The sequence below is a fragment of the Dioscorea cayenensis genome, chromosome 17 (assembly GCF_009730915.1).
Source record: "Dioscorea cayenensis subsp. rotundata cultivar TDr96_F1 chromosome 17, TDr96_F1_v2_PseudoChromosome.rev07_lg8_w22 25.fasta, whole genome shotgun sequence".
Lineage (NCBI taxonomy): Eukaryota > Viridiplantae > Streptophyta > Magnoliopsida > Dioscoreales > Dioscoreaceae > Dioscorea > Dioscorea cayenensis.
This window is the reverse complement of record NC_052487.1, coordinates 19,861,534-19,881,378: the sequence shown is the minus strand read 5'-3', so window position 1 is coordinate 19,881,378 and position 19,845 is coordinate 19,861,534. Positions and strand designations below refer to the sequence as shown.

General features: G+C 31.7%; 2 protein-coding genes across 2 annotated transcripts; both read right to left on the bottom strand.

Moving 5' to 3' along the window:
* Positions 1-5,348: 5,348 nt before the first annotated feature.
* On the bottom strand, positions 5,349-7,207 carry LOC120281328 (probable polyamine oxidase 5). The gene has a single exon (XM_039288181.1). The coding sequence runs from the start codon at positions 6,965-6,967 to the stop codon at positions 5,483-5,485; it is 1,485 nt and encodes a 494-aa protein (XP_039144115.1). The 5' UTR covers positions 6,968-7,207; the 3' UTR covers positions 5,349-5,482.
* Positions 7,208-13,800: 6,593 nt separating this feature from the next.
* On the bottom strand, positions 13,801-17,385 carry LOC120280099 (probable beta-1,3-galactosyltransferase 12). Its single transcript, XM_039286830.1, has 7 exons — positions 16,971-17,385; positions 15,629-15,781; positions 15,467-15,549; positions 15,293-15,392; positions 15,077-15,190; positions 14,324-14,466; positions 13,801-14,069 (listed from the first exon to the last, which is right to left on the bottom strand). Exons 1-7 carry the CDS (start codon positions 17,363-17,365, stop codon positions 13,978-13,980), a joined length of 1,080 nt encoding a protein of 359 aa, XP_039142764.1. The 5' UTR covers positions 17,366-17,385; the 3' UTR covers positions 13,801-13,977.
* Between the last annotated feature and the right edge of the window lie 2,460 nt (positions 17,386-19,845).

Below are 19,845 nucleotides of genomic sequence, written 5' to 3'. Positions count from 1 at the left end.
TACTTCATCCTCAATAGATACTGTTTTTATTTTTATAAAATAGCTCTTTAGGATGTGTGGGTGTTTGGATGGAGGATTAAGGGGTTCTTTAATCCTCAAAGTTTTACCAAATATCATTAATAAGGTTTAATACTCCATTGAATTAATAATGAGTCTTACTCTGAAATAAAGGATATACGAGAAATTACCTTTGTGCTCTTAAATTTTTAAATTCTATAAGCATTCTCGCTAAAAGGTCGTAAATTTCTGAAATTTTATCAAATATCTTTTTTAAGGTTTAACCTTTCATTGGAGGAATAATTAGATTTAATCAAGATTAAGGGATATAAAAAAAAATACTCTTGTGCCTTTCTCATATTATATTTTTTTTCTTTGTATCTATAGTTATAAAAATATAAATTATTATATGTTGTGACTTGATGTTTAAATAAATATATATTTTTTAAGTTATATTATTGCGTTTACTATTATGTATGATAGCAGTTATCTTGCAAAATATATATACATATATAATCTAAATATAGTCAACGATAATTAGGTCAACTAAATAATTAAAATATTCAATTATGAAAGTATTTATAATAATTAAAATAATAATACTATATTTAGTAATAATAAAAATATTAATGATAATATATTAATTTTGCTAATATGAATATAATGATAAAGGCAACCATAACCATAGCCATTCTTTTGCCTCAATGTACATCATTCATATGGAATCAAAGGTAAAATGTCAAATTTCTAAAAAGCATTGGTAATCCAACCCCAAACACTTGTTCTTTATTCTTTATTCTTTTTGTTCCTTATTTTCATCCAAGATAAGGAATAAAGAGGGGTGATGATGAATAAAGAGAGGGTGAAGTGCTTTTGGTGTCTTAATCTAATCAAATCTTATTATTCCTTATCCAAAACACCCCCAGGGTGCTTGCACATGTTGATTGATAATGTACTTTTAAGTAAAAATCATTTATATGAGCTGATTGGTCTTACACAAATTGTAGTACTGTGTTTGTTGACTTGCATTTAAATAGATATAATCCAAAAGGGCCCTACTCCCTGAGTCTTGACAGTCCTTAGTTTCTGGTAACTTGAATGTTCTGAATTGAAAGTGTTGCTCATATAAGCTTCCATAGTTGACTAATGCTCAAATATTTGTTCTTTTATTCTGTATATCACTTAGTCCTGCAGGAGCCTCCTGTATCAGTATTCCCCAACGAGAAATTTCTTGTTAAAACTAGTCTGCACATTAGAATGAACATTGATTAAGTGAAGAAACCAATAAAAGAAATTGGTGCTAATATCAATTGTTTTTCAAAATTTTTGGTTTCTTTTCCACTGAACAAATTTCAGAGGCCTATTATTTGGACTGTAATTCTTTGAGACTTATGTTTCTTATCAGATTGCTGCATATTCACACTTTTACATCAACATCGTTGTTGGTTTTAAATGGCTTTGTGCATGGAAAGTGATTGAATTTTCTTTGTGCATTGACTTCATTGTTACTTTATTGTATGTGTTCGTTGTCGTGGTATAGGTGTTTGCTTCTGCAAAGTCATCGGTGTTATTCTGTGTGGTAGTTACAGTAATATGGTCCATTTTCTTATATACAAGTTAATATAGAATTGTTATTTTTATATTTCAATAATCAGTTTCTTCAAACTAGTTGCAGCATGTTATGTCATCCCTCACACACTTGAGAGAACAAAATAAAGAACTTGAATGTGGTAGTTGTAGTACTAAAAGTATGCCATGACTTGATCAGTACTCTTTATTTATGTGGCAGTTGTAGAACTTGTAGTAGCATAGGTGTTTGCTTCTGCAAAGTCATCCCTTATTCTATGTGCTAGTTGCATTCTTATTGGTATCTCACAGTTTTCTTATATAGAAGTCAATATAGAAATGCCATCTTTATAATTCAATAATCACTTTCTTTAATGTTAGTGTTTTTCCTTAGAATAAGCAGCATGAAAACATCATCTGCAGCATGTTATGTCATCCCTCACACACTTCCAAGATCAAAATCAAGAACTTGTATGCATGAACTTCAGCTTCATACTTAGATTAAATTTAATATGTAGAACAATCATTTTCAGAGTTTCTCAACTAGAGTTTAGAATGCCAATTCTCCATTTTCTTCTATTATTATAAACCAGTTTAAAGTAGATGATTATGGATTCAAAGAACTTGAAACAAGTAGCGAAGTTCCCACCAATTCATAAATAAATCTGTGTCCCCTGCTTTGTTTTGTTTTTTTTTTTAATCATGATAATTATTTACCCTGTTTCTAAAAGTCCAATAGGGTGGCATATCAACCCTACCTTTGTAGGATATACTCTTTTCCCTAGTCATGTCATGCTTATTGTTTACTCCCTCTAATTTATCATAATCAAGTTTTTTTTTTTTTTCCTAAAGTAAGAAGAGAAAAGAAGAGAGACTGTGAACTTTTTAGTCTGTCCACCTTCAGTTGCATATATCTATCAACTCAACTTTATTATAATTTTTATTAAACAGCCAACCATCTTGTTCAATCCACAACCTCAATCTTATCAATTTGCATCATCATGCTTTGTTTAGTTCAAGGCTTATCTTTTAAGAACTTGACCAATCTCTTTTTTGTTTGTTGGATGTGTATTATTGCCCAAACCTAAATTAAATTCTTCTCATGCTTGTTAAATGTTTTGGGTAAGCAATGTTCAATTCATCTGTGAACTGAACTGCTTTCCATACTTGTTGTTATCCCTAGTACAAAAGAAAGGATGAGTGCATAATAGGCAGACAAAGGAAGGGAACATAGAGATTGATATTCTGGTTGGTGGGTCATCTCTTTGTCTCAAAAGCCTGTTTCTTAGGGTCCATTAGATGCTGAAATCATTGGTCTGAATACAAAGGAGGTCTAGATATCATCATGCCTTACCTATAAAAAACCAAGACTTGTGTGAAACCCTAATCTTTGACACTCTTTTTAGATCTTGTCCATTTTTTAACTTATTACTGTTCATTAAATGATAAAAGTCATCAAAATCAGCAAAGATCACATTGCTTTTGGTTATTGGGACAAAAGAGTGTCTTATCTAAATCAGAATCAAGGTTTGGATCCTCCAAATTAACTACAGTAACACTACTCACATCCTGCAGGTCCTTAAACCAAGGAAAACTTCCCAATATTTTTGTCTTTCTTTGCTTTCTATTGGTCTCATGGTCAATTAGTGTCATTACTAACAGAAAAAATAAAAATAAAAATATCTCACTCCAATAACAGACAGTAACACCTGAGTTTTGATTTAGACTTTTTTTGTACATAACTTTTTCCAATACATTAAATTAGGTGAAATTTCCTTGTCATTGTTTCAGTGTTTTCTAAATTTTTTTCTCAACTAAAACTACTTGCCATTTTCATAAAAAATAATTATAAATGGAGTGATTACTGTTGGAATTACTTGGGGATTATTGTTTTGGTGTTTTTCGATGTGGATTTTGTTGTCCAAGGTGATGATGAATAAATATAGGAAGGCAATAGAAAAGCAAGAAGAAAAAAAAAAAGAGATCTTGAGTTTTGTTTTTCAGTGAGTGATGAAGTATGACATGAAAGATGAAAGAAGAGAGGAGGAAATAAGTGGGGCTGGAAAAGGGGCCAGATTTTGTCTCGTGATGCTCAAATGATAGTAGTGTGATTGTTTGTAGATTAGCAGGAGCTGGGCTGTCCCCCCTATCAAGGGCCACATAAGCTACTCTTTATTGCCCCCATTACACATCCCTTTCTTTCTCCCTCTGTTGTTTCTTGTTTCTTCTTCTTCTTCACTGATTGTGACATCACACACTCTCTCTCTCTCTCTCTCTCTCTCTCTGCTCTGCATTTATTTTCCCTCCCTTTATGTGTCTCCTCCTCATTTCTCTTCTTCTGTTTTTTTTTTTAAAATTTTTTTTTTTACTCTAAATTTTAAAATGGTTTAATTTAATTATTAACTCTTATCTTCTTAATGATTGTTTAATTTCTTAATGATTGTTTAATTTATTGATATGATGTTTTTTTTTTATAAAATATTTATTTTGCTGAAAAGACAAATTTAAATTTCAGCTGCTTATATAAATGGAAGGGCATGAGTAATATAGAGTTCAGTTCTTTGGATGTGCTTGGTGTGATGGATGATTTTGTCTATATTTTTTAAAAAATTATTATATTAAAGTGTATTTAAGTGTGTGATAATTTGGAAGTAGTTAAGTAGATTTTTTTTTTAAGAGATTGACTTGTAGCTTGGTACCAATAATGATGTATGGAATAGCACACATGCATTAAGCATGATTGGCATCTAGTTATTTTTTTTTATATAAAAAAAATAAGTAAAAAAAAAATTTTCACTGATTTGACTAATGTTTTCATACAGGATGCACTGCATCATCATGGGAAAACAACAAGAATTGAACATGGATTGGTGTAACAAAGTTTTAATGATAACAAGAGGAGGGGAAAGCAAGTCAGGAAAGGGTATCACATCATTTTGAGTGTGAGTGAAAGAGAGCAAGCATATTTAGGTTTGTGGGACCCTTTCTTTTAAATTTTTGTCTTTGATATTTTTTTTCTCTGTTTTTTTATATTTCTTTCCCTTTTCATCTTTTCCTTTTTTTCAAAGACATTATTACTGCCTTATAATTTTCTTCATCTTTCATTGATTTGAGGTAGTGATATGCCATTGTAAAAGAACTCCAGATATTATAATATTTTTGTGTTAACTAGATAAAATAGATGTAAATTGTGATCATTTCCTAGGAGGTGTAAATTTTGTAAATGCTTATTTTGATTTTTAGTCCCTTTATTCAAAAATATACTTAATTAATTTTTCTATTTTTAAAAATAGACTCATTTAGCCTTTTTACTGGTAATCTTTTTTTCAATTAGTGTTTTTACTTTTAAAAATACACAAACCAGTTGAAATATTTTTAAGTATAAATAGATTAAGTAATGGGGGTGAAGTCAAGGGGGGTTTTACTTTTTGGTTGAAATATAACACAAACCAGACATTCACATAAAAAGGGGTAACGGAAGCATTAAGTACAAACATGTTAAATCAACAAGCAAAACTTTGAACGTGTTCCAATCAAACCAACAGCTCCTATTTTTTCCATACAAACAACAACACGACCACCACCATCATCATCATCATCATCATCCTCATCCTCCTCAAGAAGCTCAAATGGTACTCACTACTCTCAAATTTTTTTCCAAAATAAAAAAAAATAATAATAATAAAAGTAATCTAATAATATATAATTTATATAAAACATAATCACCACCACCACAAACAACTAGATAGAAAATAAACCATTAAAATTAAAAAGTAAACCAAAAATTCTAAAAAAAGAAAAAGGAAATCAATAATAAAAACCTCGTTTTGCATGCACAATCACCCCCATTTTATCACATTATCATGAAACAGCAGCAGCAGTCTCCATCATCTCATTTGTCTTTGTCTCTCACTAGTCACTAGTTACTGTAACGCTGGATCAATCTATTAGCCTCTCTGATCCCACTAAAGTACGCTCCATGTGTGGTTGAGTAGTGTGTTCTATGTGTGGCCTCCCCAGCAAACAATATCTGCAACGCCGGTCCCACTCTCCCCGTGGCTTCACCTCCGCCGTTCACCGGCACCGGCTCCGCCATCAAATCCAGATCATCCCCACTTGATCCAACGGTCACGTAGCTATATGAACCCCTAAACAAAGGATCACTTCCCCACCCACTCCTCTTCACCCTCTCGATTACACTGCTCCGCCGGTCCATTTTAAACCCATCCAACGTGTCCTGGACCCCACTTTTTATCTCTTCATCACTGAGCTTCTCCAGCTCCATCGCTTCCTTCCCTGCAAACCACGCCAACCCCACTCTCGACCCGTTGTAAATCGGACAAATCGACGCCGTCCGTCTCATCCACCATGGGATCTTCGCCACGTGTCTCATCCCCCCTTCTTCATCCTCCTCCTTCTTCTTCTTCTTCTCCTTCTCAAACGCCATCTCCATCGACGGCATCACTTCCCCTTCCTCTACCTCTACGAACAACTTGTTCACCACGCCAAACCCCAGCCGTCCGATCGCCTCCCTTTTGAACAACGGAAGGCTGGGATTGAACTCCATCCCTCCTTTCGCTTTCAAAACCCCAAGCGATACCGTCACCACCACGTGATCCACCGCCATCTCCGACCCATCCTCAAGCACCACCTTCACCGGCTGCTCCGCCGTCGTCCCCCCGCCGTCCGGTGACCACTCGATCCTCTCCACCTTTCTCCCCAGCCGGATCGTCCCCGCCGGCAACACCGATGCCAGGTGCTCGATCACCCGAGAGTACCCTTTAGCGATCGTGATCTGCTCGCCGGGGAACTCACGGTACTCACTCTCCGCCGCGAGGTTCAGCTTCTCGAGGTCATCCGCCGACGTGTAGGTCCGTTCTGTGTTCTCGTTCATCGCGAACACCGCGTCCTCCACCGCTTCCGCTGCGACGTCTCCGCGATTGGAACCACGGTACGCTTGGAGCCCTCGCCGGAGAAAGGATCCCACGCTGGGTCCGGCAGAGGCGGGAAGCCCTCCGTCCTTAGCGGTGTCCATAAGGGTTCGATAAAGAGTGGAGATGGAGCTCACCATCGCTGGGTCAAGCACGACGCCGCCTTCACCAACGGTGACAGCATCATCTGGGTAGCCATCCATGCGCTCCCATGGCTTAGGGTCGTCAAGGGCGTGGATCTTGCAGGCGATGTCGTAGACGGGACTACCACCAATGCCGTGGATCCAAGTAGCACCCATCTCAACGCGGTCACCGGCAAACTCAGAGGTGAAAATCCGACCTCCGATCCGGTGGTTGGCGTCTACGATAGTGAGGTCGAAGAGGTCAGGGGCGGTGGTGTAGAGGCGGTGGGCTGTGGTGAGTCCCGCCATGCCAGCGCCGACGATGAGAACCCTAGATTTCTTGGCGACCATGACGATGACGATGATGATGCTGATAAAAGGAGTAATAGTAGCAGTAGCAGCAGCAAAGAGAGAAAGAGAGATGAGATGAAGAAGGAGAGGGAGGTGTTCTAATAATAAGCGCTGAGATGTTGGAATTACTTATTTTGAATAAGGACGAGCCTCTCCTTTTCTCTTCTCTCTCTCCTTCAAGCTAGTGCCTTTTATTTATTTATTTATTTATTTATTTACACTTCATTTTATATGATATTTTGTGCTTTAATATATAATAAAAAGATAAAAAGGTAAGTAAGTACTTCAATTACTGTTTTTATGGATGTTTGATTCAAAATTGTTGTATCTTTATTCAATCAATGGTTGTTTATTTATATAAATATTGTATATTTTTTTTTATTATTTATGATAATGTACAGTAATGTAGAAAACGTTTCGGTATTGTTATGATGATCAAAACCATTAAATTACCGTATGATCGATTGTCGTATATATTTTTAGATTTTTGATTCTATATATATATATATAGAAACTATGAAAGTCTTAATATTAATTTTTTTGCGTAGAATTTTTATTTTTAGAATATTTGATGCTCCACTATGTTATTATACATGTCCGTGATACGTGGTTATTATATTTTTTAATATAAACTATGAAAGCCTTACTATCAGGTTTTTTTACGTAGAATTTTTATTTTTAGAATATTTGTGGTTATTACATTTTTTAATATAAATTATGAAAATTTTAGTATCCGATTTCTTGTATAGAATTTTTATTTTAAAGAATATTTGATGCTCCACTATCTTATTATGTATGTTCATGGCACGAAGTTATCACATTTTTTAATCTATGGACATATATAAGAAATCTATGGATGCCCATTATCAGCCGTTAGATCTCGATCTAACGACTAACATTGATGAACAGTATATACTACAGTAATATGAACAGTAATTACTATTTGAAATAGTATAATAAACAGTGATGTTGTTCATCAATGTCAGCCGTTGGATCATGATCCAATGACTGATAATTATACGTCCATAGATTTTTTATATATATATATATGTGCAATTGGTTGGATGGAATATGATAAAGATATACCTATTTGACAGTGATGAATTATTTAGATTTACTTTTATGTTTTGTTTGTTTTCAAGGGATAAACAATTCATTTAATTTGGTCATATTTCAGAACTATCTATATGTATGTCATATGTGATTGTTTGACTAAGCATCTTTGGTCAATTTGATCAATGAGCTCAAAACTGGTTTTATTTTGATTTCTGAACTTAAATAATCATTTAATGAGTTAATTAAAGAGGTGAGTCATGTTTAATGCTTTTATCCACATTTTGTTTAGTTCAACCACCAGAATTAATCAATTTTAAAAAGTAATAATTTAAAATCCAACAAAATTAAGCCATTAATTAAAAATGAAGAATTCAAAACCAAATGCTACACTTCCATCTAAATACAATCACAACCAATGAACTTGCATTTATTTATGCTTTGTTACCTTGTGATGTAAAAAAGCTACAATATATATATATATGAGGACCCATCATTTAGGGATGTCACTCGATTTTAAATCTAGAGATATTTATAGTAACCATCGGATGTAATCTGACGGCTCTTATTATTATGAATAGCAGAAATTGCGTTCTACAGTGTTGTACAGTGATAATAGATAGTAAAAAGATATACAATGTTTTTATGAACAATCAATCATCGAATGATGATTTAACGCCTTAGATTTAAAAAGTCTTTAGATTTCAAATCTAAAAACTTACCTTGATGGTCTTTTTCCTATATATATATATATATATATATATATGGGAAAACATCATCTAGGGACGTCCCTAGATTTCAAATCTAGGGATGTTTTTAAATCTAAGCCGTTGGATCATCATCCAATGGTTGATTGATTATATAAACACTGTACACCTTTTTACTGTTCATGATCACTGTACAATACTGTAGAACGCGGTTTCTACTGTTCATAATGATAAAAGCCGTCAGATTTTCATCCGATGGCTACTATGGACATCCCTAGATTTGAAATCTAGGGACGTCCCTAGATGATGGGTTCTCTATATATATTATAGCAACTAGTTTGGCCTTTTTATGGCTACTACTTTCACAGGGGCAATCTTGAGCATGGAAAACAAGCTTCAAGCTTTCTATATACTCAAACTCAAATTCAAGCTTTTATTTAGATAAACATTCATTAGAAGAAGTTTAAGATGCTGAACAAAAGCTAAATGTTGTCCAAATAAATAATAGTATAAATTAATGATTTTGTTTAATCTCCAAATGTTATTCAAAATTTAAAAAAAAAAAATCAAATAGAAGCTAATTTTGTCTTTATTTTATGCTAGGCAAGTTGAAGACTGACTATTGAGAGATTCCATGTCCTCCCATTTTTAGCTTGTTGGTCATTTTTAGACTTGAGAATCTAATCCGACACATAGTCCTTGACCACAAACATTTATATAATATAATATATATATATATATATATATATCATAAAAAAGTACATTTTTACAATATCTCACTTTTCATTTTATTAATATATCTTTAAAAAAAAAAACAAAATTCCATGATCACCGAGTTCCTCAAAATGATACTACTATATATTTTTGAATTTAGGAAAAAAATAAAAAAATAAAAAATCACTTTCTAATTTGGATATTTTAATAAAATCTAAAAAGATTCATATCTTTGACAATTGTGTCCTACTTCATTTAATACTAAGTCAGACAATTAATTATCTTGTCCTGATATTTAATTCCATTTATCATAATTCCAAAAAAAAATATATATATATATATATACATGAAAATAATAAATTCAGAAAAAGAAAGAAAGAAAAAAAAAAGAATATTTGGGAAATGAGAAATAATAGTTGTTGAAATGGAGAGTTATAAGAGTCGTACAAAGAAGTCCAAAAATGATAGTGAGAGAGTCAGATGCACGGACACCCAAGCATGTGATATTAATATTAATAATTAATAATTAATAATTAATTAATAATTATTAATTAATAAATAAAATAAAATAATTAGACCTCACTCCACATCGTCTCTCGTGATCTCTTGTATCTCTCTGTCATCTTCTTCTCCTCGAGCTCCATGCTATAATATTACTAAAACTAATATTAATAATAATAATAAACAAAACTAAACAAACAAAATTAAAGTGGAAGTTATAAATAAAAACTAGTCTTGATTGATTGATGTCTTCTTGAGTCTAAAAAACATGGAGATCCGAACCCCAAAAAAAAACCATACTAAGAGTACTTTGCTAGTGTAAACTATATTAAATTAATTATTATTTTTTTTAAAAAAAAAATTATATTTTAGACAAGGGTTTATGAATGACATCACTTTGCATCATCATGCATGCAAAACAGAGAGAGAAAGAGAGATTGTGTTATTGAGTTATTGATGTTGTTTGTGTTCAGTTGGTGGCAGTGATGGAGATCAGACAGGATCTAAAAATGAGTGTGTATGAATGTGAATGTGTTTGTTGTTGGTGATATTTATTTGATGTTGTTTATCATGCATGTCACATGCACAAAAGAAAGAATGGGGAGAGTAAGACTTTATGTTAAGTTATCTACTAACTTTAACTTACATAGGAGGAGGGTCTATAATGATGATGAGGAGGAGGAAAATTAAGAGTTATATATATATGTATATATATATATTTGTCACCAACTAAAGTTACATTCATACTTTGTCTGTGTATCTTTAGTCTTTACACTTGTCTGTTCAATTCATAGGTTGTGTGTGTTTAAGTGTGATTTTATCTATTAAATGGGAAAAATGTGGGTAAATTGTCGTCAAAGTGTAATTATTAATAGGTAAGAAAAAAAATAATTTAATATTATATCAGATAAGATTTTTTTTCCTTTTCCAAAAAGTAAACTGTTGTATTCAAAACACTAATAATAACATTCTCTATCAAGTGAAAGGTTACACACATTATTTTCGCTTCTCTTTTGCAAAGAGTCATTGTTTATTTAAAATTTTAAAATAAAAAAAAATTCATCATGCATTCTCAATCCATACTTCACCCTGAATTGATTTAGAGTTTGTAACTTCTAAATATATATACATATATATTAAGTTGTTAAATAGATTCAATTTGTTAAAAAAAAAACTCATATTAATATAAATAAAATGAATACCAAAAATAAAACTTAGATGTTGGAACCATTGGATAGCCCAATGGTATGACACCAAAGTATAAGGGGGAGGTCATGGGTTTAAATCCCTCCCCCGACAGTACTGTTTATATACTATTTATCAGAGATTTTTATACTATTTTTATACTGTACATATACTGTACATCCGGGTTCAAATACTGTTTAGTACTATTTATATTCATATAAAAAGGGCGTTTATCGTATATTATTCAAAAAAAAAAACTTAGATGTTGGAGAGACGGTTGAAATTCAAATTGGAATTTTAGAAGAACGTCTAATTAATAATTAATTATGACAGTCGCTCAAAGTCTTAAACTATAATCAAAGTATCCTTGCGTTTCCTAATGGCATCATCAAGACTTAATTAATTAGTGATTAATTTTAAGTTGTTTCAACAACACCTGTCTTCCAATGGGCCAGAGATCAACCATTCAAATTCTAACATGTTCTCTTTATCTTCATTATAATTTCTCATCTTAATTATATCTGTTCAAATTTAAATCAACATAATTAATGTCAATGCATCACACAATCATCTTGTCCCAAACTCGTGTCTTTTCACATTAACTAGTTAATCATGTAACTCCTTCATTATCAAATATATATTAGTACATTAAGCAACCTTTTAATAATAATAATAATAATAATAATAATAATAATAATAATAATAATAATAATAAATTGTTATTGTTATTGTACAACACCAACAAAATCCATATATGAAGATGCGAGAATGGAGTTGTATACGAGGATTGATTCAACCAGCAAAGTTTTAGGTTACTTAAATAAAAGATTTTGAATTAAAATTTTTATGTATACAAAGACACCCATTAAGAAAGGCTTAAGTCTTTATAAGACTTTTTTTTGTCTTTCACTCGGTTTTATGAGTCAACTTGCCTGTTTCAAGTGGTTCTAGAAATCTGCTATGTTTTTTCATAGAAGTGATAATCAGGACACTAAAAGTACATTTCAAATAATATTAAGTTTTTATACCGACATTTTCATAAATAATGGAAGAACAACTCCACAATGGTGATGTGGTATTTGTGCATGGAGTGTTCAAACTTTAATAACATAATAATAAGATGTTGAACTTAATTAAGAGTAATTTAATTAAAGAGTTCAAACGTTGAAAACATAAAGTTGATGAGCATTTTTTAATATGACTATATATGAATTAATAATTTAATTATGTAAAGCAAATTGCCCCCCCATTCTCTCCATGGGTCGTTTTAATTTGGATAATGGTAGGTGTGCATGTGCGGGGTGGACTTGTCCACTCTGGCACTACTTTCTTTTTTTTTTTCATCTAAACCCTCTAAATTCTCATAATTCTATGTGTAATATCACTAATTGCATGCAATCCCTTTGAGTTTGTTTATTATATATATAAATTAAGTTGTATTTGGATGAAGTAATAAACACCGTTAGAATGAGAATTATTATCAATAGTAGTTTATACTTATATTTGGATGCATAACTGTTAGAATGTGAATGGTGTGTGTAGAAAGAATAAATACTAGTCATGTATAGGCATATGCATTCGGCTCAAAATTAAAAGGAATGATATTATTTTAGGAGTAATAAATAGTATTAATTTTTGCTCATTTAAATATTTAATTAAATACAACTTATAAAATTAAATAATTAACTATAATAACTAAATTAAATAATAATTAAAATAAAAATTATTTATATTTATACATTGTTATAATAATAATAGTTATATATGACATTTTCCCATGAAAGAGATCTAATTAAATTTAAATTATCAGAATTACACTTTTGCGTCCATGTATATTTAGGTAAATAAAAAAAATTGATTAAAATTGTTAATTAAAATAATTAGTGCAGTAACACTTTCTCTTATTGTGATTTAATATAAAAATCAATTATTTTAATATTTAATTAAAATAATTAAAAATAATAATAATTAAAATGATATATTTAATTTAAAAAATTAATTATAATAAATATTTTTAATAATAACACTCAAAATATTTTCTAAAAATTTATTTATCATAAATTATACCTATTTATATTTTTATGTGTATTGAGAGTATAAAAATAATTTTATAATGTTTCTTTTTTTATTTTTTTATTTAAAAAAAATATTTTTTTTAACTAAACATAGTTTTCATTCTCATTTTTATTATAATTATACTGAGTAGACGAACCAATAGCATTGGATACTTCTTGGCAAAAATATTATTGAGAATGGGCACTTGGGAATAAAACAAACTAATAAATCAAATCAACATCGAATTTGATACTTTGGAATTCGGATGGAGAAAAGGACAATTTTGATCATAAGAAAACAGGAGCTTTCTTTTATATATATATATATATAACCTGATAAACATAAATTATTATTATTGATATATTTAAATATAATATTTTGTCGTGATATAAATAAATAAAGGGCCAACCAAGAATGGGACCAAGATCATGGAGGTGCAACTTGCAAGTACTTTGTTGTTGTTTTTATATTTATGCATTAATTGGGTCTCACATCCCCAGACTTCCATTAGTTTCCAGTATCTGCAGTAATGAATTTCATAAAAACACATTAAAGATTATATATATTAATCTCTTTTAAAACAGTCACTGTAATTTTTTTTAAAAGAAAAATAGAAAATATAGCAAATTTGTATTTGATTTATAGGTATGTGGTGTCTAATATACAGCATGATTTGGATGGAGGAATGACAATAGAAAATGAGATGAGCCTGTGTGTGTATATATATGTATGTCTTTGAAGATACCATTGAGCTTTAATATTTAGTCAAGAAGCTTGAAACTTCGGTACTTTATACTATCGATCATCGTCGGGCGGGAGTGTAGGACTTTTCGAGCACATGCCGGTCTTATGTAGCTCCTTTATCTTTTCCGCAGGGTTGCACAAACCTGAAGATTATAAACAAAGAAGATCAAAACAATGCCAAATTGATGAATTAAACATGCAAGAGATTTAGGAATGGGACACAAGGTTTAATAACAAGACTTGTGTGGCTCCATGATGAACTGTTTTGAGGGTCATCTCTTAAGAAATGACACTGTATCTGATGCCGGAACTCATTAGTTGCTAAAACCTTCTTTGAAGATCGAATGTGAGTGAGTTAGAAGTTATAACTTGACATACAGAGTTTAAATTATGTTACCTGAACATTTTGGTATGTCCCATACTGCAATTGATGTAGATGTGCATTTTGGATCACATAGTGCTCTATTATCTTCATGATTGACATTCATAGAAAGCATCCAGGATCCAATAGTAACATCCTCGTTGCTAAACATTCTCAGACTGGAAAATGGGTAAACAATATAATTGGCAACTCTTTGATGAAGAATGAAACATGCATAGAGAATAATTAGCCATATAAATGAGCTAATAACAGGAAGAGAGTGAATAATGCTACCTTGAAGATAATTACGAGATGTGTATAAGGAAAGCTATGTAGCAAAGCTAAAGGATAATAGAATAATGTGCTTTACACTACACACAGTTTGATGGCATCCATGACTTCTATCAAGTTGGGCAGTTTCTTTGTTAGTTTATAACTAATAGATTGATGAGTGATAAAAACTACCAACAACATTTTTCTTATTTCGGTCGGTGCTATAGAAAGATCTTGCCATCTGAAGCCAGAAGACAACTAGGCATCAGGTGTAGAACATCTATCAAGAACCATTCAAGATCAAGAGCAACATATTCTGAAAGAGAAGCATTTATTGTAGAAGCAACCCACCACCTTTCTCAATGAATATAAAAAGAAATTAAGGAAGACAAAAGATATGATGAAGAAAGCCAACCCTTCTGAATGAACATGATCAAATTTAGGTAGAAAAAATAATAATGAAGAGAAATTAGATTCTTGATATACGCCCAATTTTTTAAAAAGTTATTGACCAACCTATCATTTTTAGTAGCGGCAAGAGCTCCAACAACCTCAGCAGACAATGCATATATTGGGCCATATGCATGTAGAAAGTACTCATTTCCAATTAAATGACCTGAACTCTCATACCTGAAAATTTTAGAGGAAAAAAAATTTCATGGATTTTGTTTAACCTAGTTGCTAATATATAGTCGCATTGTAGGCATCATATTGAATTAAAATGTTAATTACCATTTCATCTTCGGATCTGTGACCACTGGACCTTTCTTCATACAACCAATATAAGTGCGACGATGTGCTCGATCCTTGGCTAGAAGAATTGCAAGTCGATCTGGGATAGAAAGAATAGAATTTCATGATGGGAAATTATTTTCACAAATACATGATATAACCTACTCGTCTTACCTGGCCGTAGATATATAGCATCATCAGCTTTAACATAAAACTCTGCATCAAAGAGGCTGTATGCCGCTTTGAAATACGCAAGCCTATACAAAAATGATGTTTCACATCCGATACATAAGAAACTAAATTAGGCAGAAAAAAATCAATAATCTCTAGGCTTACGTTTTCTGTGGTAATTTCAAGTACTCTTCTTCAGCATCAATGAACAAGAAATCATGATATTTTGCCTCTTCACGCCGAAGTTCTGCCATTTTCTTGGCATCTTTTGTCCGTCCAATGACAAATCTAAAAGCCAACCCAGTAGACTGCTCCATACTGTGAAAAATAGATAAATAAAAAAAATGCGAGAAAGAAAACATTACAACTGTACATAGTTTACATGAAAAAAACAGACAAGGATAAACATATTACATGAAGTCAAATAGAGGTAAGTGCTAATTTTCACAATCCACAAGTTGTAAATCTCTTGAGAAATATCCTTCATTTTTCTGAAGTTAAAGCTACGGATAATTACTCTGTTACTGTTGTTGTTGTTAATTGTTGTTGTTGTTGTTGTTAATTGTTGTTATTGTCGTTTTGGTAAACGGCCCAGCCTAACCATTCCATATCAGTGTAAAAATATAGTACATGATCATTAGGAAGGTGGTCTTACACTTACAGCCAATTAGACATCATTACTAATTTGGCAAGCCAGGGCATGGCAAAAGCAAAAGCATGACACCTAGGTATGATAACAAGCAAGCTGCAGAAAATGTAGGATAGAAAATTTTCTATTTTAACTTTTTAAGAGATCATTATAAGAGGGTGATACTTGTTCCCCATAAGCTGACCAAAGGAATGATCATTTCAAGTTAAAGGGAAGATGCAAAACAAGTGGTGCAAGTAACAGCTGAAAGACTCTAAGATTGTCAAGATTGATGACGGCTCAGTCAACATCTGTGTGGTTTGTCCTGGTAGATTGCATTTACACTTCCATAAACCAACTTGTACTAAAGTTTGAACAATGGCATATGTTCAAGTAGATTTGTCATTAATGCATAAAAATTGATTTAAAGGAAATTAGAATTGGAATATAATTTACTGTTGAGAGGTAATCATCTTCCATGCATTCATACCAAATGAATGAACAGATACAACTATAACATCATCAGAGACCAAAATTCAATATTTGAAAAATTACAAGTTAAATTAACCCAATTTAAGTAATTTTCACTTCGCTCGACATGAATAATCAACCAAAGCAAAGCAGAAAGAAATTGAATCCACTAGCTCAAATCAATCTACACTAAAAATTTGAAGAAAAAAAATGGTTCTCCAAATCAATGCTAATCAGCAGCGGAATTAATCACCCAAATGATTCCATTCAAAACATTCTTAAAAAAAAGGCGCATTCTTTAACACATATTTAAAATTTCATCACCATGAATTCACATTATATTCGCTGAGATCTCTAACTCGCAAAATCAAAATCAAAACATTGAAGAAGAAGAAGAAGAATAAGTACCGAGCTAGAGCCTCCGGATCGGAAGGGAACCAAGTGCTCCGAAGCGCAGCCCGACGATCAGCCGATCCAAACCCCGTCTGCACCCCGACGAAGCCCAGCAGCTTCGGCCGATCCTCCAACCCAGCACCGCCACCAACGCTAGATTTCGACCGGAAGTTCCTAAGCGTGTCCTCAGCTCTCCCACACCGGAACACCGAAACCTGCACAGTCCGCGGGGGGCGAAGAAGCACGACAATGGCGAAGACGATCCCGACGGCACCGACAAAGAAGAACACGCCGGAGATAAGGAAGGAGAGGGAGATGCGCGGTGGCGGCGGCACGGCGGCGAAGGGCTTGTGCCTCTTGGCCTTGTCGTCTTTGGAGTAAGGGAGGAAGGTGGAGGAAGTGGGTGGCATTTTCGTGATTTCAGTGAACATTGAAGCTGAGAAGGAGAGAAGGAGAAGGTGATTTTAATGGAGATTTTGGATGATCTCAGCCGTTGAATCGTTTCTGATCTTTAGATCTTTGGTTTAAGTGCTAATCCCGAGATTGCGTTTTTGATTTTGGGTAATTGACACGGCTGCAATTAGAAGCAGTGGTTGACATGTCCAACCATGTTTGGGTGGAGTCTTGGCTTCCCTTTTTTTTTTTTTTAGGCCCATTGTGATGATTAATAATAATAATCATAATCATAATGTAAATATATAAGTGTGTTGGTCATTTCTTTGTTTCTCTTTTATATTTTTCAAATTTGTAATACGTATATATATTGCTCCTCCGGTACTTTTTATTTGTCTTATTTTAAATATTTTTCTTTTATTATTTTTATTTGTCTATTTAGAAAATTTATGAAACATTATGTATCATTTTTACAAATTTACTTTTTATATTTAATTTATTTTTACAACTTCTAATAATTATATTTAATTATATATTTTTTTAAATTATTTTTTAAATAAGGGTAATCTTGGAAAGTTTATATAATTTTTATAAATTTTAGATTACTAACTAATGTTAAATTTTTTTATCTATGTGATTTAGTTAAAATGGACTAATAAGAAGCACAAGATGAAGTATTAAAAATATTGACATAAACAATAATTACTTTTTTCAAATTAGCCATAAAAAAATTTCTAAAAAAACATTGAAAACTCGATTAAGAGATAAATCTCTATTAGTTTATTGATATTGGGTCTCTTGCGTGAGGTATTTGTATCATTACTAAGACGACATATTCGAATCTCAATTCATTATATATAATAATATAAATATGTTGAGATATTAAGTTTACATATCTATACGTTTCTGATGTAACTTATGCACTTTATCAAACAAAAGAATAATAAATCTCTATTATCAAATATTTATATTTATTTGAATAAATTATTTAAATCAAAATTGGATCAGGCATGGTTTGGCTTATCATTGTTGTTAGTATGTATATTTGGATAAATGTTTGTATGCTGGTTGATAGAGGTGTCAAACAGGTACGAGATGGGTTGTGTCTAGCCCAAGCATGATGCTACAATACTGTGTTTGGGTCAAGCACAGTACAGACCCCCCGGATCGTGTTGTGTTGAGGGTTTGTAGCCCGCGTCAGACCGCCACACTTCATACAGGGTTTTATTTTTATTTATTTATATTATTGTATGATATATTTTCAGTTTTTTAACTAACGAGACCTTCCTTTATGTTTCTACATTTCCTCCATTTTTCTAATATTTTTTTAGTAATTTTTTTAATTATTATTATTATATATATAGGGTTTTTAAAAATATATAAATATAATATAGTGGCTCGAGTCAAATGCTGAGCTTATCTTGGTAATATATGGGGTGTGCCGGCCCGGCATGCACAGTGCACGGGCCACAGTAGATCTCTGCCGGCTGGGCCGGCCCATTTGACACCACGGTTTGGCAATTTATGTATTTATTTATTAATGTATTAGCTGAGAGAAAGGGGAATTAAATAAGCCGGTCAATCAAGAAAGTAAAAAAAGCAAGATTTATCCCAGTTTGGTCGCAGAGCTGGGCTTCCAAATTTTATATTATTTATATAATTAAAATAAATAAATATAATAAAGAAAAAGAGGGTCACATGGTCAGAAAAGCATTGAATTCCTGACTGCTACTGGTCATGTGCTAAATCATTGACAGCCTGGGCTCTCCATCTACCAAACTCACCAGTCACCACCACCCATCACTTACCCATAACTAATAATAACAATATTTATTCAATAATAATAATAATAATAACAATAACCTACTACAAAATGTGCGAAAAAAACATGAGTTCACTCATTGATATTATACATAACTATTTACTATAAATCTAATATCGTAAAATATATTTTAATACTTTAAAGTATTATTCATTTAATAAATTCTGAGTCTCACTTTGAATATTTTTAAGATAAATCATATTTTTCATAATTTTAAAGTTATATGACAGGAGAATATATTAACTATAATTTTAACTCGTAATATTAAATTATTAATACTCACTCACTTTCATAGTAATAATTACATTTCAAAAATTTTCTTTGTCCCCAGTTAAATATTATATTCATTTCAAAACATTACCATAAGTGCACTTCCGATGATAACTTATCGTCTTTCTTTCAATTATTTATTATTACTTTAAAGCAAATAAAAATAATGAAACTTTTTACATATTTTATACAAAGATCACACCACTAACAAAGTGATTAACTACGCTACTAATAACCATTAAAAATTAATCATGTTTATTTTTATCTTTATATATATATATATAACAGAAGACTATGTAAACAGTAAACCAACCAATGTCACTAAATATAGATATACTAGCACTAAATAATAATAATAATAAAATAATAATAATTACAAAAGAGACATCCAACAAAGCACACAAA